This window comes from Bombus flavifrons, chromosome 17, assembly GCF_040668555.2.
Source record: "Bombus flavifrons isolate JBK064 chromosome 17, iyBomFlav1_principal, whole genome shotgun sequence".
Taxonomy (NCBI): domain Eukaryota; kingdom Metazoa; phylum Arthropoda; class Insecta; order Hymenoptera; family Apidae; genus Bombus; species Bombus flavifrons.
This window is the reverse complement of record NC_138458.1, coordinates 7,318,687-7,342,326: the sequence shown is the minus strand read 5'-3', so window position 1 is coordinate 7,342,326 and position 23,640 is coordinate 7,318,687. Positions and strand designations below refer to the sequence as shown.

Genomic DNA, 23,640 nt, shown 5'->3' with positions numbered 1-23,640 from the left:
ATTCAATATGAAGCAAATCTTTCCCATTATTTACCTTTGTGTTTTAATTATAGGAATTTATTTAATAATAGTTCTTGTTTTAGATTATCTCCAAGTTAAATTTGTATTCTAAATTTCATTTGTAATATTTTTACTATACGATAATTTGTTTATTTTAAACATATTTCATTTTTACAGTTTCTATTTTTTAAATTTCTACCTTTTAAATTTATATAAGATTAAGTTGCATAAATTTTTTCTATAATTTAATCTACAATATTAAGTTGTATAAATGTGCAGATATTAAAATGTTTCTGTTACATTAATTTCGATACATGTATATTCATTTAATTTTAGACTCTATTAGATTTTACACGATAATGATATGTTAGATGTTACAAAATTAAGATGTTTTTATTCCATAAGGAACGTTCTCATTTAATGGTAATATTTGATCTATATCAATTTATGTATAACTTCTTTGAAAAATTGTAATTCATATTCTATGTAATGAAAACGAAAATTAGCATTCGAATGTTACCTTAGATGATTGGCTGACAAAAATAAAAGACTGATAATAATGTAATAAAGACAAAAAACGAAGTCAGTATTAAATGAGAAGTAAATAGTTGTTTTTTGTAGCATTTAGTCGCTTACAATATTTTTCTACTTGTAATTTAATTCATCAATTAATAATTAATATATTATTAACGTTCTTTAAGAGCTGACCACTTTAGCACATCTTGTTCGTATAGCTTTTATCTATACAAATAAAATATATTAAGTAAAGATTGCATTTGTATCCTCAATTGACCATTATTCCCATTAATTGTAAATGATAATTATTGGAGTGAAATTATATTTCTTATAAGCATGCTTCAATTATTTATGTGTTTCACTTAAAAGAAAATTAAAATAAAAATAGAGAAAGATCAGTAAACATTCTATACGACCAGATTTTCTTCTTTTATTTTGTTCTATATTCACTCTAAGATTAGCAGACTAACATTTATTAATCATATAGGATGCTCTCTTGTAGCGTCTTACAACTATATGTTGAAAAGAAAGTAAAAGAAATTCACAAGAAAAAATAGAACAGGAATCCGTTTAAACGATCTTTTGTGCCATAATATTACCTTGGAAACATTAGTTACTATTGACTACTTATATATTCTCTAAATTCTTCTATCGCACTCTTACTTTATACGAGTTATAAAAAGCTGTTTACATTTAGCACATTTCGGAAATTATTGAAACCTTCTTCTTACGCGAGTCTTCAAATGACTCAAAGAATCGTTTAAACAATCTCCTTTACATAATTCGTATGATGAAACACGCTTCATTAAAAATGTTTTTACTTTTTTTTAACATTTAATTACAAAAGAGCAAATTTCTACGTACGATCTATATACAATTTCAGGGGTCCAAAAGATCATTTTATCAAGAACCGCACAGAATATATTTACAAGAATCTTGACAGTAATTTCAATGAAATAAAAAACAAAATCCCTTTGCGCGACGTAAACTGTACAATAATTAATGAATGAAATAACTAATTAAGACAGTGAATGCTCAGTTCTAGAAACTTTAAAATTTTTGTCTTTTGTTATTATTAATTTCATTTGTAGCAGAGGCTACGATGATGTCAATAGCTGAACAATTTTTATATACGTTAATTTATCTTTTAGTAAAATTAATTATTAATCGGTATAAAATGTATTTGAGTTCTATAACTTAAATACTTCGTTCATCTTCAATCTCATATAAAAAAAATTCTATAACAGTATTACTTTTTGAATTATTTGTTAATGTAATCAATACAAATTTTATGGAAACCATGGACTGTGACTCTTTATCGTTAACATAGAGAAAATTATGTTTATTTACAGTTACAGCGATTTAAGTTTTATGGGCCCGATTAAAACAATCTTGAAAAGTATATTGATTGCTACACAATTTTTAACAGATTTATCAAAGTTAATTTAGTTTTCATAGTTATTATTTGTTTCATATTCATATTCATAGTCAGTTACCCAATAGGTATAATCAAATAGAATAAAAACTACGTAAAAAATCTCTACATAATACTATAATCTTTGTTAATTCGATGGAATGAAATGTGTTTAAATGAAAATTAATTTCAATCAAATAATTTTACGTAATACGGTTAATCATACTTTATATAGAAATTATGTAAAGAGTGCAACATTTTAAAGGGACCCTTATGATAACTATCAGCCTAATTACTTACAGGTCTGATTATTTGTATTGTTCATAATATTGCCTAACCTATCAATATTATTTGATACTCTCAATGGACATACCACTTTAAATACTATCTCATCGCAAATTTTTAAAACGAGCAAATAGACGAAAGGAACAGAGAAAACAAGAAAAAAATAGAGAAGCCCTCACTTTCACTTTTTCACCCCTGTGCCATACTTTTAAGAAAGTTTAAGAAACTAAAAGTTATCTTTATTATAATTATGAAAATGTGTACTTACATATTACAGAAATTCATAATACCAATCTATTACTTTACCTTGAAAAGTAAATCGCTCCTAATTCTGGAAGACATTGTACAATAACTTTTATATTTAAAAAATCTTATATAATTTAAAAGAAAAATTTATCATAGATCTATGCTTTACGATAAAAAAGAATACTTTCTGTTGAATTTAATATATTACATTGGTACCAATTACTAATATCAGTACCGAATATATTTTGTAGAAGTTTATTGGTTAAAAGAATTTGTGATGCTACTATAAAAGTTTCGAATCGAATTGATGCAAATATTTCTCATACAAACAATTTATTATAAATAAAAAAAAATGGGTATTTGCATGAAGATCAGTACATGTAATGGAAAAAATGATTCGAGACTAAATATTAAGGCTAGATGTACATTTTTATGGCATCATTAATCAATTGTATTCACAAGAATACATTTTGGAAGATATAAACACGTTTTAAGAGCTGTAGGGTGAAAACGAGAGTAGTAAGGTAGCACATGCACGCACATTCATTCATCTTAGGCACATTTACATACTCGATATAAAAGCACATCACAATGATCGTATGGACGATCTTAAAGAGTCTTTCATTTAAAGCAATCCTTCGATAGATATACATATACATACGATAAGTTTTCGAAGGTGCAGAGAACCTGAACCATGATTATTCGAATGATCACTTGTAATCATTAATGGGATTTATTAAAAAGTATAATTTAAATATAAACAGAAATCATGATTATCAAGTACATTTCGGTACATTTTTTCGAATAACCGAACATTTTTGCCAGCTGTGAGGCATTTCTTAATGTGAGGTAACTTCCCTTTAATGCGACTATATCTAATGCTGATTAGCGAAACAATATCTGTAAAATAATCACTGTTTACACGGATAAATAATTTTAATTAAAATATAGTTTAAAAAAAAGTACCACTACATTAAGGCAACTTTAAACTTACAAATAACGTTCGATTAATCGAGAAAATTTGATTATCTTCATTAATTTGTTAAAAATGACTGATCAATCCGAATAATCAAAATTTTAGCATAGTCGAACGGGCTCCCTTAAGTTCGCTTTGAAAGAACAAGGAGATCAGCTTTATTCAAAAAGTCGTTCATGTGGCATAACGCTTAGTCCAAAGTCGTGCTATGCGATCATGCTCTTCTCTATTTTGTAGATACTGCGTTGCTATACTTCCTACTAAAGGATCCGCTGAAACATAAACAATATCATAAATAATAGCATAATAGTAAATTTCTTCATATTCCTAATTTATATAATATCTTCATTCATTTAAGATGATTTTAGGATAATATAAAATTGCACAACAACAAATTTGAAGATACATAAATACATATATTAATTTCGTTAGCTTTATTTAAAGAAAATATATTATATTAATACCTAAAATAATTTAACTATAATATTTATGAAGTTTATTTTACCTGGATTACAGTCTGTTAAGAGAGAACAGATAGATAATAGTACTTTTGAAATGGTTAGCGCGGGAGACCAATTATCCTTTAAAATGTCCAAACAAATTACACCCTGACTGTTGATATTACAATGATAGATGCGTGTTCGGAATGTAACCTAAAAACATTATATTAACGATTAATTATATCTTAATGATTTTCTGTCACTCTTCCCACTAATTTTAATAGATGATCCATAATGGACTGTTTTTTATTTGTACTATATAATACAATATGTTCTGAAAGGTACGCAGCCCGTTAATGAGAAATTACAGAGATTATAAACGTTGTATAATGACTGCATAAAAGTCTCTTTTACAAAGAAAATATACTGTATTCTTATATTATCTTTATAAATTAAGTACCCAATACTGAAAAGTTAAAATCAACATATAACATCATCTTCTTTATTTCAAAGCTATTTCTATATTCAGTTTCATTACATTTTGTTTTTAATAAATTACAATCTAAAATTACATGTTTAATAAACTGTCACTAAAATTTTATCAAGTATTATTTACTATTAATTTTACAATAAATGTATATGATTAAAACATTATATAGTGAAAAAAGTTTGAATAATAATTTAATAACGTAAACTTTGATTAGAACGCTAAAGCGTTAAAAATAAAATAATTTATTGCAAATTTCATGTCATCTTGTATATAAACAATTTTTCTTTATTTTAATATCTCATTATTGCACATCAACTCTATAACTTTTACTGACATAAATTTCGCTATAAAATTTATCACAAAATTAATAACAATTAATTATGCGATTAACATACCTTTGGAGGTTTAAATGGATACTCTGGGGAAAAATGTATGTCTAAGAAAAATACTCCTCCCTCATAAACTGAACCAGGAGGTCCAAGTATTGTTGATACCCATTCATATAAATTGTCTCCTTTAGGTCCTGCACTATAAGATAAATACCAAAGTTACATAGATTATTTAGTAGTATAAGAAACGAGAACAAAAATTCGCTAGAAATTTTCGCAATGAAGGGGAAGGGAATGAACAAAATTGTAGTTTTATAGATATTTCTGAATTATCCAGGTTCGACTGTATTATTGGCACAAATAGAAAGTTAGCCAAAATAAGCAATACTGTGAATGTGTTAATATCACAAATAACATAAATGATAAAAATAATTAGGGGGAAAAATCAAACCTGCAATTTGGTGGTGGATCTAATGTGATTTCTGCCAATTCTTTTTGTATCCTGCGACAAGAAGATTAGTTTAAGCTCTTGTTAAGTCTCCATGGCAGAGTCTTTTTAATTTTGGATGATGGATGTGCTACCTTTTGGCGGATGTTCCTAAAGCTTTCGACATCTTTGGATTAGGCTTCGCTTCCTTGCTCTCTGGCTTATTGTCTGCCAGTGATGAACCACGCCCCCGGCCAGTTCCACTGGAACCTGCGCCTGATGACATGGCTCTAAAATGATTTACTTAAGCTGTAAATGTATATTTACTTCGGAAATACATGTAATAAGATAGCATACAAGAAATCAAATTTAATAATATATATTTCATTATTGTTACATAGGTAATAAATAACAAACAAATATGTAGGTCTATAAATTATCAAAGATACAATAGAACAAACCTCGTGCCCTTGACTATGGACGTCGAGAACCTCTTTGGATAAGACACACAAAAGAGAAATACTCTTAGTACCAATGATAGTATATTCTCACCAAAAATTATTAAACGAATGATTCTCTTCTCACCTAAAATTTGATAAAATACAAAAAAATAATTTCAGTATAATTTATTTCTTTAACATAATAATATATAGTAATTAAGAAAAATTCAAGTGATTAGATGAAATTAATTAAAAGCATTATAATGATAAATATAAATTCATGTACAAAATTGTATTTATAAATATATTTATAATTACAAACATTTTTTAAAAGATACCTTTAAATTAAACATCCCAATTAATATATTGTGACATTACATATTTTATTATTGACTTTTCATCGATAGAATAAAAATTAGATTATAATATTGCCTTAAGCGGACAACACTTTAGTGCTTAAAATCAAAATAAAACAAATCCATAAGATACAAAGCAAATGTTCACATATTTCTGTATTCTACTATACATAAACAAACATTACATGAATAGTTGTACAACCTCAGTAAAAATAATTTTGCATGACAGTTTTGTTAATTTAAATTATATGAAAAAAAGAAAAATGATATGCATAAAAGAGATTAATTAAATTCTGTAATTTTATAAATGTTTGTAAAATATGGAGTCATATATCTTAAACAAAAGTGAAAAATAATTGTCACAAAACAATCTATACAAATACATAAATCTTTATAGAATAAGTGAAAACATATTTATTAATTTGTACTAGATAACTAATTTAATCGGTAAGATACTTAAAACATATTATCAACATTGAATAAAGGGATTTGATAATCAGACAACGAAAGAACGTACAATAATTATCAATAATTTCTATTTAAAAAGAGAATCATAGAACCATTCATGATTCAGAGGAAGAGGTGTGTTACCTCGTTGGTAGAAAAGTTAGCCTTTCGATAGTTTCAGAATAAACTTTAGGACCAAAGATCGAACCTACGTAAATCCCAAGTGAACCGGCCGAATTCCTTGTTGGATGTACTACTGGAAGCGAGCGTGCTCCTCAGGTGCTGCTGTGTATGCTGGCGGGCTTCATCGTCGCTCTCATGTCTCGAAGTCACGATCGCGGCGTCCCTTTTCCCTCGGCGAGCGCCGAAACGTGCGCATCTCTGCGTCGCCGGATGTTGACTCTGTCGCCGCCGCGGCGGACATCGGTAATCCTAGCTTCTAGATGGATGCACTGTCTCCATCATTATTCAAAAATATGCAATACCAATCATTACCAATAAATTCCCTAACATCAGTTTTCGTCTCTTTTTTTTCATTAGGTTAAGGGGTACGTTAATCCACAATAACAATAAAAGTTGGAACTATTTGTTTCATAATATACTTGAGATATATTATTTATATGCGTAGGTGATACAGATATGAATTTCCTTCTATTACTATTAGTTAAAAATCTAGTTATTTAGAAGTATAAAAAATGATAGCTTCATTTGTGTGTGTGTGTGTGTGTGTGTGTGTGTGTGTACAGTGGGTTGCAAAAGTTTTCGTACCTACACTTGCGCACAGAAGAGTTTCATATTTATATTGTGCTTATCATATAAAACGTTTTAAAACTTTCATAACACTAATGAGACGCGATTACGTGATTATATTGGCAAAATTTTATTGAAATTATTATATATTATATATGTGCAACATGTTTATTGCAGACCTATATTTCGTAAAAGTTTAATATACAATATGAATAGTAATACCGTCTTAAGCGTATATCTAGTAAGTAGTAAAAATGGTCTTACTATATAGTGAGACGTATTAATATTGTGGATGATTGCCAGTTTAAATATTTTTGTGATTAGAGTTAGATTTCTACAAAATATATATTTGTGTTAAATATCTTGCAACCTCTGTATATTTTCAGAATCGTTAAAAATTTTACCAATATAATCTGATAGTTGAGTGTCATTACAGCGCTAATGGAATTAACTGACAAAACTGAAAGAACTGAAAAAACACAAAGATGGGATATTAAGGTGGGATATTTGTAGATGTTCAACAGGAACTTTTGAATTCTAGCTTTCCTGAAGTTCAACAGGAATTTTTAAATTATAGGTTTCCTGAAGGTGAATTACATATAACAGTTTTGAGTTTATTTTCGCGGATGAATTTTTAATTATTTCAAAGTTTTATCGCGTGCTAACTGAATTAGGAGGACGCTACTGTGGACGAAAACTATGCAAAGATCGGTTGTATTCATGCACTATAATAAAGTTAATTAAATTGCAGTGTGATTTGTTATTATATTTAGTTTTAAAAGTCAGTTTTCTCCTTGCATCCTTTTTAATTTTTTTCTGTTATTACAATTTCATAAATTTCCAGAATAAGCGGAATGCGTGCGTTGATTGGTCGATTAAATAGATAAGGAAGATGGTCGACGAGTAGTTCTACTAGAGGGAAGTTTGAACGCATTTTTAAGAAAGGAAGACAGGAAATAATTAAAGGACGAAGAAGGGTAAACATACCGACTTAAAATAATCAAAACTCATAGATGAGGACTGGACATATATGTGATGAGTAGAAACGGCGACATTAAGGAAATATCCTCTGTAATTTCCTTACTGGAAATTAGCTGGACACACGCGGCAGAAGAGCACAACACAGGACGAATTCATCTTGGAAGACACTAGGAATAACATATTTTATATTATTGACTAAATGTATTAACTATTTATTATAACAGCGATAAATATTGTAGATCGATGAATTTGCCACTAAACGGTCTGCATTCCATCTAAATATATTTTTGAATAACGAATAGTTTGGGAGATAATTGCGCGTGAACCTTCAAATCGAACACCCTGTACATGTATGTAGCTTACTTCTTGAGTTATGGATGATTAAAGAAAATGTCCAAAGTGTTTACCTCGTTATTTTAGTGAATGTTATTAACTGAATATGTACTTAAGCACATACGTTGTAACTCCGAAGTATGACTCGATCTTTTCTAAAGTTTACAAAATAATACGAATCCAAAATTAAATATATGAGCTATATCTGGAATATCTCCGCTTGTGCGCACATTCAGCAAAAAAAAAAAAAAAAAAGATAAAATACAGAAAAGAAACATTAACGCTTTAGATTATATGAACTTTAGTCGGGTGAGATAGCTTCCAACTGCAAGCACATTTAACCACATATTTCTCTTCGTTTATTAATTGCTCCGCCTTTTATAATTGATACATTTGTTGAAATATAATAGTAGTTTATTGTATTTTTTTTATTTTTAGTTTATTTAGACGAATAAAGAACATACGGGTCCAGCTTTACAAGTGATCATACAGTTTCATTTTAATATTTACAAGATGCAAAAGTTGATGTTCATAATCTTTCTTCTCTTTCGTATCGGTGGTAAGTCAGTATTTAAATGTTATCGAAGATAATGTAATTTGACTAAAAACTATGTTAATAACTGTTTTCTAGAAAATATACTTGAAAGAAGTAAACATTTTACAAAATTATTTTGTATTTTCGACGTTATTCAACAATCGTACATATAGATATGCATGTACACGATGTTTTTATAAATTAAAAATACAAAACGTATGTTTGTTAAGAATAAAGTAATATAAATCTTGCTTTCTCAGACGGAAACGAAAATTGCCCTCAGATTATCGGACGGAGCGAGTGGGCTGATGTAGACGCAAAAAGCATAAATTATTTAATTATTCCCATACCATATGTCATTATTCATCATACAGTTACCGCAGAATGTGATACTAGAAGTACATGTATTGCTCAAGCCGAGAACATTCGATCTTATCACATGGATAGTAATGGATGGGATGATATAGGATACTCTTAAGTATCATTTTAAATACACTACTTACACCACATAACATGATCATATAAGATCTAAGTAGTTTAAATGTAGAAAAAATAAGTGACAATGAACTTTGAATAATTGGAAAAAGAATTTTAATCCGCTCACTTTAGTCTCTTATTAACTAGATTTCAGTTTTCAATATTTTACAACGATTCTAAAGAAATTTGTATTCTTTATTTATTATTTTTATATTTATAGAGTGCAACTGACAATTGTATGAAACAATAAGCGTTTTATTCCACCGTTTGTTATTTAATATTTTTACACGATAGGTTTCTAATCGGTGGAGATGGGAATATATATGAGGGCCGCGGCTGGAATCGTGAAGGTGCTCATACCATTGGATATAATAAAAAATCTGTCGCAATTGGTTTTATAGGAAATTTTCAAGGTATTCACACTTTCTTTCTTTTGTGATTATATGTATTATACATTTGTATTTTTATATTATAACAATTTTACGTTAAATGCAATAAATGCGTTAAATCCTTTTTTACTCAGAAAAGGCAGCAAGTGATAAAATGCTGAATGCTGCGCATAAATTAATTCATTGTGGCAAATCAGAAGGAATACTTAGAGCAGATGTTCGTGTAATCGGTGCTAAACAAGTTACAGCCACTAAGAGTCCTGGATCACAACTTCAGAAACAGATTAGAAATTGGCCTGAATGGGTTTCTACTCCGTAACCGCAGAACATAAATGTTTGAATGTAGTATTTGTCTAGCAATAACAATGTTATACGAATAATATAATTAACAGGGAAAATGTTGATTTGGATAATATATTTAGCATCTTTTATTTTATATTCGTTTGTTAAACGAGTCGATGCAGCACATAAAATTGAAGACATATTTTTTTATATCCTTAATTATATTAGCCTTAGAAAATAGTTTGTACATTAATATAAGATAATAAAATGTTGCTATTAATACTAATAAAATGATGAGATTCATTAATATTTTAATACTTGACTATATTCTTTCTTTCAGTTGCTTTTGAAGTAGTATCGAAGGGAAAAATTGTTTGTATTCCTATCTCGTCTCTGTCTCTTCGAATATTTTCAATAATCGATATTAGATTCATACTAGATATTAGAATCGTGAAATGCCGAATTTGTATCTGCCGGGATTTATTCTCAAGGTTAACGAGGCAATTTGTCGATTTAAGGTATGATATCGAAAAGTCCTGCCCTTATTCCCAAAACATCGTTTTAGCAATTAAACATACATAGAATATGTTCTATTTTATCTTCGTTCTAAGATAGAACGACATTTTTTGCTGCTAGCCGGGAAGTTAAAAGAGCGATATATTCTACGATTTTATAAAAGACGATATTAACGTAATATGAGATATATATCATGCCATGTACGAATGAAATTTCAGTTTGCGCACATACATTGCAAATAAAATTTATTTATAAAGGATTATATATAGTGCTATACAAATTATAATCATCCGGAAATGGAAGCGACAATTGTTACGATAATTCTAAAGTTTAGTAATGCTTCAATTAATAATATCGAAGGCTCGTCGTATTTGTATCAGCACCAACGGCTTCTGCCTGACCATCCTCTCCCTCCCCAGCTATTGCCGTTCCAACCGTTTCTGCGACCACCCCAAGGGCCGTACGATCCATAACGCCATGGATTTCCATAACTTAAAAACGTTAGTAAAATTGTTATTAACTTGAGGAATAGAAATCTCTGTATAAATAATTCGCTAATACCGAGACTATGAAATTACTTGAAAATAATGTTATTTTTATCTTGATATTCAAAAATTATTTCATATCCGAACCTCAAAGCCAAACAGTATTAAGTCGACCTTAAATAAAAAAATATCATTCTACATGTTTCTGGTACAAAATTTTTCACTTCTTCATGAATCTTGCAACTTTGTTTTGTTCTTCAACTTCTCTAAAGTGTCAAACGTGTGACCTGATATACACTGTGGTTTCGGGTTCCAGACACAGTCTACATGATTTTAATGTATTTAAACGGTGAAAACCACGATTCATTAGACTCGCGAAAGTTTGCCAAAAAATGTTCCGAACAAAACTTTGTATATATGAATTACTTTGATTTACCTATAAGCAGTTGGCGTCAGCATTCAAGTCGTTGGCATTTTGTAAAGGGGATTCAACCTCCATAGTAGCAGATTTTAAAGGCTCCTCCAAACAGGATACCAAAACCATCATTGATGGCAAGTAAGATCTATATATACGAAAGACATCCTTTATTCTTTATTTATATGACGGAATAGTAATACGGTATATTATTAAGAAAAGGAATAATAATTTTTACTTTCTAAAGTATTATACATATATACATATACATATATATGTAAACATATCGTTCGTTTCATGGCAAATAATAATGTGATTTTTTGAAATATAAACAGAAACGACGTCAAAGATTTTTTGATATAAAATCGCAGTAAACACACTGAATTCAGTATATATACACACACGTATATATTACATACATATACATATATGTATATTACAAAATACATAGTTCCGTTTTTAAAAATGCTGGTGACCTTAAAATGTTCTTCATTCCCTAATGTAAAAAGATTAAACTACACAAAACGTTGTACCCCCTACAATACTTACAATACTTTACATTTTCATTACGATACCTTTTTTGTATCACCATTATTTTCGACGATATTCAACTGTTATGCTTTACGTGCTTCGCGCTGAATACAATATCGAATGTTATATGAAATAAGTGACGAAGAACATTTTATCGTAAAATACGAATGTAATTACAATCCTGTTTATTCTACTGTATTCGTATGATTAGAATGACTCGATGTAAACAACAGGTCACACCTTCAATAACTATATCGTAATAAGACAACGTTTCATATCCTGTAATTAAAAAAACGCATTCTTAGCTGCATGCTTACTTATCAATATTTCCTTCTGACTTTGTAAACAAAGTATTTAAAGGCAAACTGCGTATAATATGTACTTTATTTTTCCTTATATTAGTTTCCTACTGTTTACCAGAAAAATTTCTCAGAACATATCACGATCGATCTAATTTATTCATATTACGCGTACTTCTCGTTATTAAAATAACAATACGATTGATTAACAATGTACACCATGTACACCGAAGTTCTCTCTCACTTAGAACCAAAGAATATCTCCGATTTCACTCGTACTACAAACTTAAGACCACGGTGTACTTATTACTGCTCTTAAAATGTTTGCTTAAAATGTTTATGCTTAGGGCATAATCTATTTGTATCGCACAGAACATATTCGAAAGATATTATTTCCCTGCAAAATAATATTCTTATAAAAATTTGTTATAACAGATAAACAAAGTTTATCGTTTGTCTCTTTATTTATTTAAAGACACAGTAAAATAAAGATGACTTTACACACCGGTGCTATTATTTTAAGGAATAGGTTTAAGGAATAGAAGATACAGAAGATATCAAATAGTGGACAAATAATTTACTACACAAAGATACAAAGACGAAGATTACCAATTAACTAGAAGAATATCAAATAATCGCAGCTTCTTTAGACTGCAAATATCCTTCTAATGCTTTCGGTAACTTTTTACTGCACAAACTTATTTTATATAATAAGAGAATTAAAATGCTATCCAGAAAATTTTGGTGTAAACTGTTAAAAAAGGTGATTCGACATATTTCAATCGTATTTATACAATGTTTACCTTATTCTTCGCAATCTTGTGTGTCATCTCAATCCTTCTTCGCAACTGTTTGTGCTAGCAAAGACATATATAAACCCGATCCTGGCCGATCTGATCTCAGTTCTCAAAATGTTGCGACCAGTGCATCTGGTGAGTACTGAATTCAATGTGTTTACTGCGATTTTATATCAAAATATCTTTGACGTTGTTTCTGTTTATATTTCAAAAAATCACATTATTATTTGCCATGAAACGAACGATATGTTTACATATATATGTATATGTATATGTGTATAATACTTTAGAAAGTAAAAATTATTATTCTTTTTCTTAATAATATACCGTATTATTATTCCGTCATATAAATAAAGAATAAAGGATGTCTTTCGTATATATAGATCTTACTTGTCTCAATGATGGTTTTGGTATCCTGTTTGGAGGAGCCTTTAAAACCTGCTACTATGGAGGTTGAATCTTCTTTGAATAATGTCAAGGACTTGAATGCTGATGCAACTGCTTATGAGTAAGTAAAAATAATTTACGATATCAAACAATCGACGAGTTGATTTAAAAACTATTTATCATTGAAAAATAAGCACTTTCTATCATACACGATGGAAAAAGTAACGGAATATAATCCATGTTTCCTAACTTTCTGCTGGACGCTTTCTGTTTTCATTGCAGAATGCATTTTATGATAAATTAAACTAATAAACGATATTATTTCATGTTTCTTTTGGATATCTCGAAAGAAAAATAATTATTTTATCATTACGTCTAATTCAATACTGACTAACGTGCTAAGAACATTTGTTTGGCAGATTATCGCGAGTCTAAAAAATCGAAGCAGCCAACGTTTAGATACCTTAAAATCGTATTAACTATATCTGGCTTCCAATGCCAAAGTGTAAACTTAAATCACACTTTTCAATCTTTAGTATAGAACAAATCACAGTTGCAAAGCCTTGTAACTGAAATCATTAGAGATATATACGTAATTTTTTGAACGCAGATAAAATGTTTATCACTTTATTGTTTAAAAGTGAATTTGTGTACTGGGCATTGTTGTATTTTGAAATAAAAATAGTGAACTTTAATACACTCTGGCTTTGAGGTGCAGATATGAAATAATCTTTGAAAGCCAAGATAAGAATAACATTATTTCCAAAGTAGTTTGTTCGTCCCTTTATTAACGAATTATTTATGAAGAACTTTTTATTCCCGATTTTAATAACATTTTTATTAATGTTTTTAAGCTCTGATAGACAGCATTATGGACATGGATGGAATGGTGGTGGCGGTGGACACGGAGGTGGTGGCGGTGGACACGGAGGTGGTGGAAATGGACATGGAGGTGGTTGGGGTGGACATGGAGGTGGTTGGGAAGGAAGGGGCGGTTGATGATGATGCAAGCAGAAAGAACAGTATCCAGTGAAACATTACTAAAATATCGAATTATTGTAACATTTGTCACTTCACTTTTTCCATGATTATAATTTCCATAATATCTAATCCTTTAAAAAATAAATGTTATTTCCAATATATGTGTAACTTATATTTCGCTCGTATCACTACATGATACATCTCGAATTACATTAATATTATTAGTTGTTTGTTTCGTCACTTTGTATCGACTAAAAGATCACTAGCAACTGGTATATGGTAAATACGGCGGGGTGGAGGAGGGCCATAGAAGATGGAAAAGATAGAAGAGCATAAAATATATTTAATTAAGTGACATTACTTTATTTCAAGATATTATCTTCAAATAATTATTACATTAGATTTTTTAAATAATCAAGTGACTTTTCGTTGAATTACTTTGTCATTTGACTATCAAATGAAATGATTTTCTATTTTACTTGATACTCTCTATTTGAATAAATGTTTCTTGAAATAAGTTTAATGTATGAAAGACAAGGGGAACATAAACATAAATTACACAAGCATTCTGATCTGCGTGTTCCTTTGTTTCTCATATGTAAATTTTTACAACATTACGATTGAAATATTTTTTAAACTAATGATTGTTCAACCCAAATACCTCGACACATTTTTACGGACAATGACAAAATGCACCGAATAGTGCATCGAATAAAACAATGTATAGTTTCATTTAGAAAAATAGAGGTTAACTTGTAATCTCTGGAATGTATTCACTTACGATAGAGACAGGTGCACCGTGTGATGCATCACTCGAAACCATTTAATTTCTCGTAATGAAATTTTTCTCAACATTATACATACATATATCCCGTATCTTCCTTTCTTCCTTTCTTCCCCGGTATTTAAACAGCCACGGACCTCGGATTCGCATTTCTACATTTCCGTCATGTTTCTGACCACAGTGACGGATCCAGAAGGTGATCACCCCTACCGTCCCTCCCCAAAGAGTAAGAAAACATAAAAATATTATGTCACATTCTGAAAAACTTGTTAAGTATATAATTAATGTGAATTGAATTATTTAGGCTGATGATATCAGATAGAAATATTAAAATATAAATTACAAGCAAATTTTAAATCTTGTAAAAGAAGGTTCAAAAATACACTTACACGTTTCAATCCCCTCCCCCTCCCCAGGCAATGCTCCTTGATCCCCACTATCTGCTCAAGATAACGCATTGCCTCTAGAATATAAACAATTCCTTGTACGGCTCCTCAAAGGTATACATATGTTCATTTTTTCTTTCAGTAGTGCATTTATTGTAAATTTTCTAATATTTAAACAAATACAAAATATAGATGAATTAAGTTATTAAGTTGTTTTGTACAATGCAAGCCAATATTAACAAGGAAACAAAATTACAATATACAAAATTGAGCAAAATTTATTAGTTTCTTTTAATGGAACAATTATTTACTTTATACAAAATTCTTATATATATATATATATATATAATGTATAATATATAACATATAATATATACATATATATATAATACGATAAACGTATACGAGACAATACATTATTTATAGTAGTACACAATATTAATTATGGAATGAAATAGAACACTCATGGTTTCAAATTTAGTTTGACTACCTCTTGACGTATAACAGAAATCAGTTCTTGATTTATCAAAAATATAAATCTCAGACCTGCAATCTAAAAAAAAAAGAAAAAAAAGGAACATTGAAAGTATTATATGTCTTGTAGAAAGTGTATTAGTAAGAGTAAAATGTTCTCTTTTATAATATAATAAATTCTCTTAGTATAATAAAACTAAACTAATTTAGTACCTCAATTACACTATTATTATTAAGCTTCATTTTATTTCCTGCAAGAATGGGCCTGCTGTCTACAAAAATTGGTCGCTTTCCCTCCGAGGAAAGAAAGAAATCTCCATTATTTCTTAACCGAATAGTTCCTTGTCTTCTTGATATTTTCCAGGCTGGTCCTTCTAATGTTAAATCTACATCCACATTGTGGTCTTTTGTTGAACGACCCACAGTAATCTAATCAAAAAGTTAAGAGTTTAAATACGAAATCAATTAAAATAATACAAGATAAGTTTAAGTGGAAATTTCCTATGATATAGTTTAAAAAATTCATTTTAACTTTTTTAAAAATTACCTCTCGTGATCTCATTAAATATCTAACAAGCCTTCCCCTAAGTATCGCTAAAGTTTGATTATCAAAATCTGGTGGATTTACTCCCGTAACGCTATCAACTAGAACCTGCCATCTACACAATTCATTTTCTAACACTTTTATTTCTCTTTTATTTCTCCTATCTGCTGCAATAAGTTCCGCATCTACTAACTCATCTTTCTGTTCCATTAATTCTGTATCATTGATCATTTCTTCTGCATCAGAAAAATTAAGAACGTGTTCACCCCGTGGTAAACTTTGTACAGTTTGGTCAGGAAGAAGATGATATTGTTTCATTAACTGCCAATGAGCTAATAAAGCTTTTGCAGTTCGGGCAGAATAAAATGTATGAGCATTTGCTTCAAGAAGTTCTTGAAAAACTTCTACCGTTGGTTGAGTAATCTAAACAGATATAAAAAGTTTTCTTATTATGTAAAAAATATATGTATAAGAAATTAAAGCCAAAGATATTTTATATTTTAAATTTATTAATATAGCTTAAAAAATATTTTATTAAACTATAACATTTAATTACCGATTTTATTGTACCCAGAAGATCTTCCTCTGCTTTACTGTATAAAGTTCTTGCTTGCACACTAGCAATTAATTCTGGATGTAAATTACGCATAGCTTGTACTGCTACTCTTGAAACAGCACTGTCGTATAACAAAGCATACCATCTTTGTTGTATTTCTTGCAATGTAAAACGGCAAGAAAATTTTGTACCTCTGTGAACCTATTGGACATCAATGAGTTCTATGTATTACTGCTATATTATTATTTTTAAAAAATATGAAAAATGAATGATACTAACAATACCTTAACATACTTAGTAAAACAGTAAAACATTTATTGTATTTCTTTAATTTTAGCATTATAAAGTTAATTTCAAGCAATTAGATCTTTGTATTAAATGCTTGCAATAAAAAAAAAATAGAAAATAAATACCATTCTTAAATCATTTGTCTGTTGCACACCAGTGATTAATGCTAAGTCATCCGTTGGTTTCCATCTTCCTAGATCTTTTGTTGCATTTACTGAATGTGAATGATTTTTATTCTTCTTATTTTTTCGTCCTGGAGCATTTGACGCTCCTGGTCTACTTGTTCGTCTGTTACATCTATCCGATTGAGAAACATTGGTAGAAACCTGAATAGGACTTGGTGCATTTTGTTGTGCAACAGCAGACTCTATTGGGGTAGTAGAAATTGAGACAGTTCTAGATCTGGAGGCAGACTTTGTACTTGTAGCTGGAGGTTGTAAGTTGAATGTTGTTTCAACAAGCTCATCATCAAATTTTCTACGCTTTATTGTACGTGAAGAACTAAAAGTATAATACAGATGATATAGTTGAGATATATATAAGAGTTATTAATCTGTATTTAATTAATTTAATTAATTCTTTGAGTATTATATTATATTATATTATATATTGAGTATTATATTATATTGATTATTTTTATTCTTACTTATTGTATGTCGTCTTTATTGACAACTTCCTTTGTATTAAGTATATAAAAAGGAATCAAACAAGTAATTCTTATATTGTATGCTTCTTCCTAATTACATTTGCTTATACAATTAATATTGTACGTAAGATGTGATTTTAAATTAAGTATGACTTCAATAACGCTTTGTGCATACAGTTGTTTGCATTTATATATGTACTTACACAAATGTATTTGTTTGTTCATCTTAACAAGCAAAATAAAATCTTATAGAAATTTTAAATGTATAAAAAAGTTTTTCTATTTATAAATGAAGGAATAGATTATAAATTTCTAATAACTTAATCATCTCATAACTCATAAATACATAAAAATAAATTTAACAGTTCTTTTATTTGTAAATGGATATAATAAATGTTCAAACAATGTTAAAGTCATATAATATCACGATATCCATGTGAACACAAATTTATTGAGAATTGATGTTATTTTACAGTTGCATTAACAACAATTGCAATAAAATGGTTGATTGATTTTGAAAGATAATTCATTTGTATTTTACAGTCTTATGTGCAAACTTATTTCACTTTTAATTTTAAAAACTAATGGCCACAAATATGTTTTATTAATAATGTTTCTTCTCGTTTCACTTCGCCTCATATATATGTGAATTGCATTTTCTAGCACTGGTCAATTTATAAGTATATTATGTTAAAACTGCCTTCATATATATAAATATTTTATTTTAGATAATTCATGCAAATGTTTGTTCTATTTCTCTAAATGTCTTCTTAAGTTATGTTATTATATACGTTTTATGAAGAATTAAACAAATTTAATTGAAGTTATAATTTACTCACTAGAATTTACTTTTTAATATAAAATATCTAATTAGTATTAGATTAAATGTTTTGTCATAAAAATGTATCAATAGAGTTAATAGTAATCTATTACGAACTGCATTGATGAAAGAATTAACATTTATAAAAATATATACATTGTCTTCTCTACTAGTACTAATATTTATAATATTTACAAAATCAATTTTACTTTGGACATTATTAATAATTAATATAAAGTTAATTAACACAAACTTGTATAATATTCTCATTTGATTGTATTAAAATAAAAACAATTATTCATTCATATTTTTCATAAAATAATATTACGTCATGTAATTATGTGGTACAATTAAAGAATTAAGCTGCCTTTAGATGTATAGTATACAATATATGAACATAGAATCGTTTAAATCTGTAAATACATCTATAAGTGAAAAAATAATATGCACCTTCTACGTTTTGTTGACAATGGATCCAAATTTGGAGATTCAATAGATATATTTAAAAATCCATCAGTATTATGGGAAAATCCATGATTTACATTTGAAGGAGTTGGAACATCCATAATTTGATAGGTTATGTTATTGTAAACAACTAATTATTGATATACATAAGTGAATTATGTCATTGTACGGTGAATAATAAAACTTTCACGATATATTAATAAGTACTAGTTATGAACTAGTTTCATTAATATGTAATGTTCATTTAAATAACTAAAATATTTTACACGTCACGTATTCTTCGTATTTATGTTCCAACCACGATTTAACAGAAGAATCAACCATGGAAACAACTTTGATAGATATCATGTCAGTAATGTTGCCAATATACGCAAAAAAATAGAACTATAGAATATGGTAATACTTCGTTGCTTTTAGCAGATTTTTATTATATTTTGAAAAAGATTGTTCTGCAATATTTTTACTCAAATACTTTTACATAAATACTTATAAACTGACTAGTTCTTTGTTTAAAGGCGTCATACAAATATTTTAATTCGAAAAGAAATTTAAAACTGAAAGAAATATATTCACAAAATTTATGTTGATACTGTTAGCAAATTGATATTAATTAATTAATATGTAAATCTAATCATTAAAAGCATTTGTTTAATTAGACTATATTATTATAATTTTACAAGGTTTATCACTTACATAATGTCAAAAAATGTATATTATAACTACATGTAGAAGTATTTAAATTGCTAATTAAGAATAATATATATATATATATATATATATAAAAAAAAGAAATCGATAATATTAATAACACAAAATTAAAATTGTAAATCGAATAACTAAGGATTGAAATAATTAAGCTTTGTTGACACTATTTCCCTATAAAATCAGTTTTTCTGAAATTATAGTTTGTCAAATTATTTTTGAAATTCACTATACAGCTGGGTTATAAAATGGTCTGTTACTTCAATAATTACAATCTCGTACCTATTAGAACGTAGTTACATAAAAAATTATTATAATTATAGTTATAATAAATTTACTTACTCTTGAAGTCAAACAATCACTTATAAATTCTACTTACTTTTTCTATTTTATTGTTTCTCATGCTAAATAATTACTTTAATATCATTAAAATTTAGTTATAGATTAAATCATATATAAATTAAATATTTATACAATGTAAGATAGAATTACGCAATTTGATTTTCTACACACGTTTAAAACATTTTGTATGAAATAATTACAGAAATTAAAGCAAAAGAAGTTCAATCTTATTATAATAATTAAATGTACTTAGTACAAATGTTTTCGCATATGTGTGTGTACGTATCTTTGAAGCTTGAGAAATGACGAAATACACATTTTTAAAAGATATATACTTCTATCATCAAGGACAAAACTATTTAGTATGTTTTGTAGAGTCATACAGATTTTCATATTAACAAACTATGATATTGAGAAACACATATACTCATATTATTTATTATATCAAATTGATATTTCCAATACCGATAGAAGTCCGTTGCTAATATTTAATTACAAATGAAACAACATTAGTTTTTGTCTACAATATTCTCATGATCAAATCCCCTTTTCCTATGTGAACGTTTTGTAAATATATGTCAAGCAATCATTTAAAATGGTTTCATTCTTTAAAAAAAAAAAAACATTCGGAAATATTTTGGTTTATGCAGTCATTTTTAATTAAATTTTTTTTATAAAAAGTAATCAGCCTGAGGCTTTTTACTAGGTATTCCTCGACTTTCCTGTGGTGCTGCTTCAAATATTGTGAATTCTCGCTGAAGGTGTTCATTTAATTCTAATATTGCAGCAACATTACCACATCTATCAAAAAAATATTATATTAAAAATATCAATTTATAAAAAAGATCAAAGATGTAATCTCTTTATATCCTTAAAATATTCATTTACCTATAGCAGTAATTAGGTGCTGACCAAACAGTCAAAACAGTCTCATTAAAGTGCCATTTATATCCTTCCATAACTAATTGATGTGCTCTACAAATCATCTCAATATCATTTGCAGAATTAAACTGTGCTACAACATCACTTCCAAAAAGGTAACCAGCTCCACGTGGCGAAACTCCCCAACCTTGAGTATCTTCAGGATCTGACCAAAGTAAATCACACATTGGACCATCATGTGGCACCTATAAGAAGTTTATAAATATATATTTTATTACATTGTATTTTATACCATAAAATTTTATCTAATATATATAAATAGTTCAATATTTTTTATACGAATTTAAACATAGTTCCTACTTCTTGCTTTCTATCTATAGTCCTTATTTGATCAAGTGTTTGAATGCTTGGAGATAATCCACCATGAACACAAAATATTTTTCCATCAATGATAGCAGAAAGAGATAAATAATCAAATATTTCAGTACAATATCGCCAAACTGTAATGCTGCCATATTTGCGTAAGCATTCATCATAAAAACCATAAACTTGTGTAATCTGTCGAGATTCATGATTTCCTCTTATTAATGTAATCCTATCAGGATAACGAACCTGTAAGTATGTTCACATCCATAGTTGTCATTACAGAGGTAATAATTCATTTCCTCAATGTAATTTTCAAAGTTAATAATTTTATTGATCATCATATTAATTTCTTATATCTTTAAGGCATTATATCATTATGAAAATTTTTATAGTTACTTTTAATGCCAAAAGTAGAAGGAATGTTTCAACACTATAAAACCCTCTGTCAACAAAGTCTCCCATAAATAGATAATTTGTCTCTGGAACATCACCACCAACCTTAAATAATTCTTTCAAGTCATAAAATTGACCATGAATATCCCCACATACCTGAAAATAAATCATGCCTTTTATAAACTTTGATTATAATAATGCTTTACATTTATTGTAGTAAAAACATACAGTAACTGGAGAGTCCACTCTTTGTACGTTACTCTCTTCAATAAGAATTTCACGTGCCTTGGCACAAAGAGCTTTAACCTCTGCTTCTTTGATGATTTCACATTTTTTTAGTTGTTCTATTTGCCGATCCAAATCACTGGAATCAGCCATTTTATGAAATAGTGACCTTCACTGAAAATAATACCAAAAATCTTTCTATTCCTTTTAAGGCAGAAGTTACTTAACAATATAATAAACCCACATAATCGATTTATAATTATATATTATGAACAGTATAAGTTTATGTGAAATTATTAAAATTATCTGTTATTTACTGTATAATATACTTTCTTTGATATATATAATTTGAACTATTACTGAACATCTCTATTTTAAAAATGTCGTATAAATATGAAACAAAGATTTAAAACAATGCTTAAATAGTATCATATATGTAATCAATGTGTTATAAAACCATTAATAAATAACAAACTTGATAAGTAAAGTAATACAATATGATTTATAATTTCATACTTATAAAGTTATTAGAGCATATATGATAAGACTATAAAGAAACTTTTTGCTACATAGTCCTTAATTAAAAAACTCTATAATACATAACAATGTGGAAAAAATAATACATCATCTAGCATTAAACATTTCTTTAATAATGAAGAGGTCAATGCTTTAGAACAGCTGGAATTCTATGCTGAATGTAGCAGGTATTACATTGTTTAAAAATGGATATAATACGTTCCTTTTACAAATGTTTATGGATCTAACTGAATTATTTTTTAAATTTGTATAACAGTTATACTTTTATAAATATACATTTACAAACAGTTGCATATACTGCAAATGTACAATCTAATCAATTACGATTGTGTGTAAAAATTTTTCTTATCTCAACGTAATACATAAAAAGTTAATACGAAAATATATGCAATAAACAAAGTATGCAAATAAATAATGTGTATAAAAGAAACGATAAACGTACCTGATCGTATAAAGGGAGCGAGGTTTGCTTCGCCTAATAAATAAAACGCATTTAAACAATGCACGTGCAATTAAAATTCTTTGCGGTTATTTCATAAGAGTTAAAACATTAATAAGTGATTAGAAACAATCCAAAAGTTCATTTCAACAAATATCAAACATTACGATATAACTGACATTCAACATAGATTAAAGTAAACCGAGGAAAGAAATTTGAACAAATTTGTTGTTTCTATTCTAGATTTTATTCTATAGTGATATCGTT

General features: G+C 28.1%; 5 protein-coding genes across 14 annotated transcripts; 2 read left to right on the top strand and 3 right to left on the bottom strand.

Moving 5' to 3' along the window:
* Nucleotides 1-921: 921 nt before the first annotated feature.
* Ubc2 (ubiquitin conjugating enzyme 2) lies at nucleotides 922-6,793 on the bottom strand. Of its 10 annotated transcripts, none has more exons than XM_069130584.1 (7): nucleotides 6,511-6,793; nucleotides 5,585-5,708; nucleotides 5,279-5,432; nucleotides 5,148-5,198; nucleotides 4,763-4,895; nucleotides 3,943-4,090; nucleotides 922-3,709 (listed from the first exon to the last, which is right to left on the bottom strand). In XM_069130584.1, exons 3-7 carry the CDS (start codon nucleotides 5,407-5,409, stop codon nucleotides 3,612-3,614), a joined length of 561 nt encoding a protein of 186 aa, XP_068986685.1. In that variant the 5' UTR covers nucleotides 5,410-5,432; nucleotides 5,585-5,708; nucleotides 6,511-6,793; the 3' UTR covers nucleotides 922-3,611. The 10 variants fall into 10 exon arrangements, with proteins under 10 accessions (XP_068986685.1, XP_068986683.1, XP_068986688.1 ...); XM_069130582.1 differs by having other exon boundaries at nucleotides 6,575-6,793; XM_069130587.1 differs by having other exon boundaries at nucleotides 5,585-5,616; nucleotides 6,575-6,793.
* A 1,679-nt stretch (nucleotides 6,794-8,472) lies between these two features.
* PGRP-S3 (peptidoglycan recognition protein S3) lies at nucleotides 8,473-10,267 on the top strand. The gene is made up of 5 exons (XM_069130643.1): nucleotides 8,473-8,739; nucleotides 8,869-8,989; nucleotides 9,226-9,439; nucleotides 9,737-9,855; nucleotides 9,966-10,267. The coding sequence occupies exons 2-5, from the start codon at nucleotides 8,944-8,946 to the stop codon at nucleotides 10,148-10,150; spliced, it is 564 nt and encodes a 187-aa protein (XP_068986744.1). The 5' UTR covers nucleotides 8,473-8,739; nucleotides 8,869-8,943; the 3' UTR covers nucleotides 10,151-10,267.
* Nucleotides 10,268-13,153: 2,886 nt separating this feature from the next.
* Nucleotides 13,154-14,683, top strand: LOC138188787 (uncharacterized). Its single transcript, XM_069130829.1, has 3 exons — nucleotides 13,154-13,291; nucleotides 13,540-13,664; nucleotides 14,398-14,683. The coding sequence occupies exons 1-3, from the start codon at nucleotides 13,271-13,273 to the stop codon at nucleotides 14,540-14,542; spliced, it is 291 nt and encodes a 96-aa protein (XP_068986930.1). The 5' UTR covers nucleotides 13,154-13,270; the 3' UTR covers nucleotides 14,543-14,683.
* Rcd5 (microspherule protein Rcd5) lies at nucleotides 14,226-19,828 on the bottom strand. The gene is made up of 6 exons (XM_069130817.1): nucleotides 19,473-19,828; nucleotides 17,682-18,057; nucleotides 17,269-17,469; nucleotides 16,716-17,135; nucleotides 16,382-16,597; nucleotides 14,226-16,247 (listed from the first exon to the last, which is right to left on the bottom strand). Exons 1-6 carry the CDS (start codon nucleotides 19,586-19,588, stop codon nucleotides 16,158-16,160), a joined length of 1,419 nt encoding a protein of 472 aa, XP_068986918.1. The 5' UTR covers nucleotides 19,589-19,828; the 3' UTR covers nucleotides 14,226-16,157.
* A 1,315-nt stretch (nucleotides 19,829-21,143) lies between these two features.
* Nucleotides 21,144-23,639, bottom strand: Pp4-19C (protein phosphatase 19C). Its single transcript, XM_069130820.1, has 6 exons — nucleotides 23,377-23,639; nucleotides 22,401-22,571; nucleotides 22,176-22,328; nucleotides 21,774-22,025; nucleotides 21,420-21,658; nucleotides 21,144-21,332 (listed from the first exon to the last, which is right to left on the bottom strand). The coding sequence occupies exons 2-6, from the start codon at nucleotides 22,548-22,550 to the stop codon at nucleotides 21,203-21,205; spliced, it is 924 nt and encodes a 307-aa protein (XP_068986921.1). The 5' UTR covers nucleotides 22,551-22,571; nucleotides 23,377-23,639; the 3' UTR covers nucleotides 21,144-21,202.
* Nucleotide 23,640: the final 1 nt, after the last annotated feature.

Bases quoted from the DNA above. Each gene is read 5' to 3' on its own strand.
- Rcd5 (XM_069130817.1), bottom strand. From the start codon at position 19,588: ATGGATGTTCCAACTCCTTCAAATGTAAATCATGGATTTTCCCATAAT. The intron at 18,058-19,472 runs GTGCATATTATT...TTATACTTTTAG, and splicing joins TTGTCAACAAAACGTAGAAG to TTCTTCACGTACAATAAAGC. The intron at 17,136-17,268 runs GTAATTAAATGT...ATATCTGTTTAG, and splicing joins TTCTGGGTACAATAAAATCG to ATTACTCAACCAACGGTAGA.
- Ubc2 (XM_069130584.1), bottom strand. From the start codon at position 5,409: ATGTCATCAGGCGCAGGTTCCAGTGGAACTGGCCGGGGGCGTGGTTCA. The intron at 4,091-4,762 runs GTATGTTAATCG...TAATGTTTTTAG, and splicing joins ATCCATTTAAACCTCCAAAG to GTTACATTCCGAACACGCAT. The intron at 3,710-3,942 runs GTAAAATAAACT...TTTATGTTTCAG, and splicing joins CTTAACAGACTGTAATCCAG to CGGATCCTTTAGTAGGAAGT.
- Pp4-19C (XM_069130820.1), bottom strand. From the start codon at position 22,550: ATGGCTGATTCCAGTGATTTGGATCGGCAAATAGAACAACTAAAAAAA. The intron at 22,026-22,175 runs GTAACTATAAAA...ACATACTTACAG, and splicing joins TTCTACTTTTGGCATTAAAA to GTTCGTTATCCTGATAGGAT. The intron at 21,333-21,419 runs GTAAATGAATAT...TTTTTTTGATAG, and splicing joins GCACCTAATTACTGCTATAG to ATGTGGTAATGTTGCTGCAA.
- LOC138188787 (XM_069130829.1), top strand. From the start codon at position 13,271: ATGTTGCGACCAGTGCATCTG. The intron at 13,292-13,539 runs GTGAGTACTGAA...TCGTATATATAG, and splicing joins TGTTGCGACCAGTGCATCTG to ATCTTACTTGTCTCAATGAT. The intron at 13,665-14,397 runs GTAAGTAAAAAT...AATGTTTTTAAG, and splicing joins GCTGATGCAACTGCTTATGA to CTCTGATAGACAGCATTATG.
- PGRP-S3 (XM_069130643.1), top strand. From the start codon at position 8,944: ATGCAAAAGTTGATGTTCATAATCTTTCTTCTCTTTCGTATCGGTG. The intron at 8,990-9,225 runs GTAAGTCAGTAT...TTGCTTTCTCAG, and splicing joins TCTTCTCTTTCGTATCGGTG to ACGGAAACGAAAATTGCCCT. The intron at 9,856-9,965 runs GTATTCACACTT...TTTTTTACTCAG, and splicing joins TTTTATAGGAAATTTTCAAG to AAAAGGCAGCAAGTGATAAA.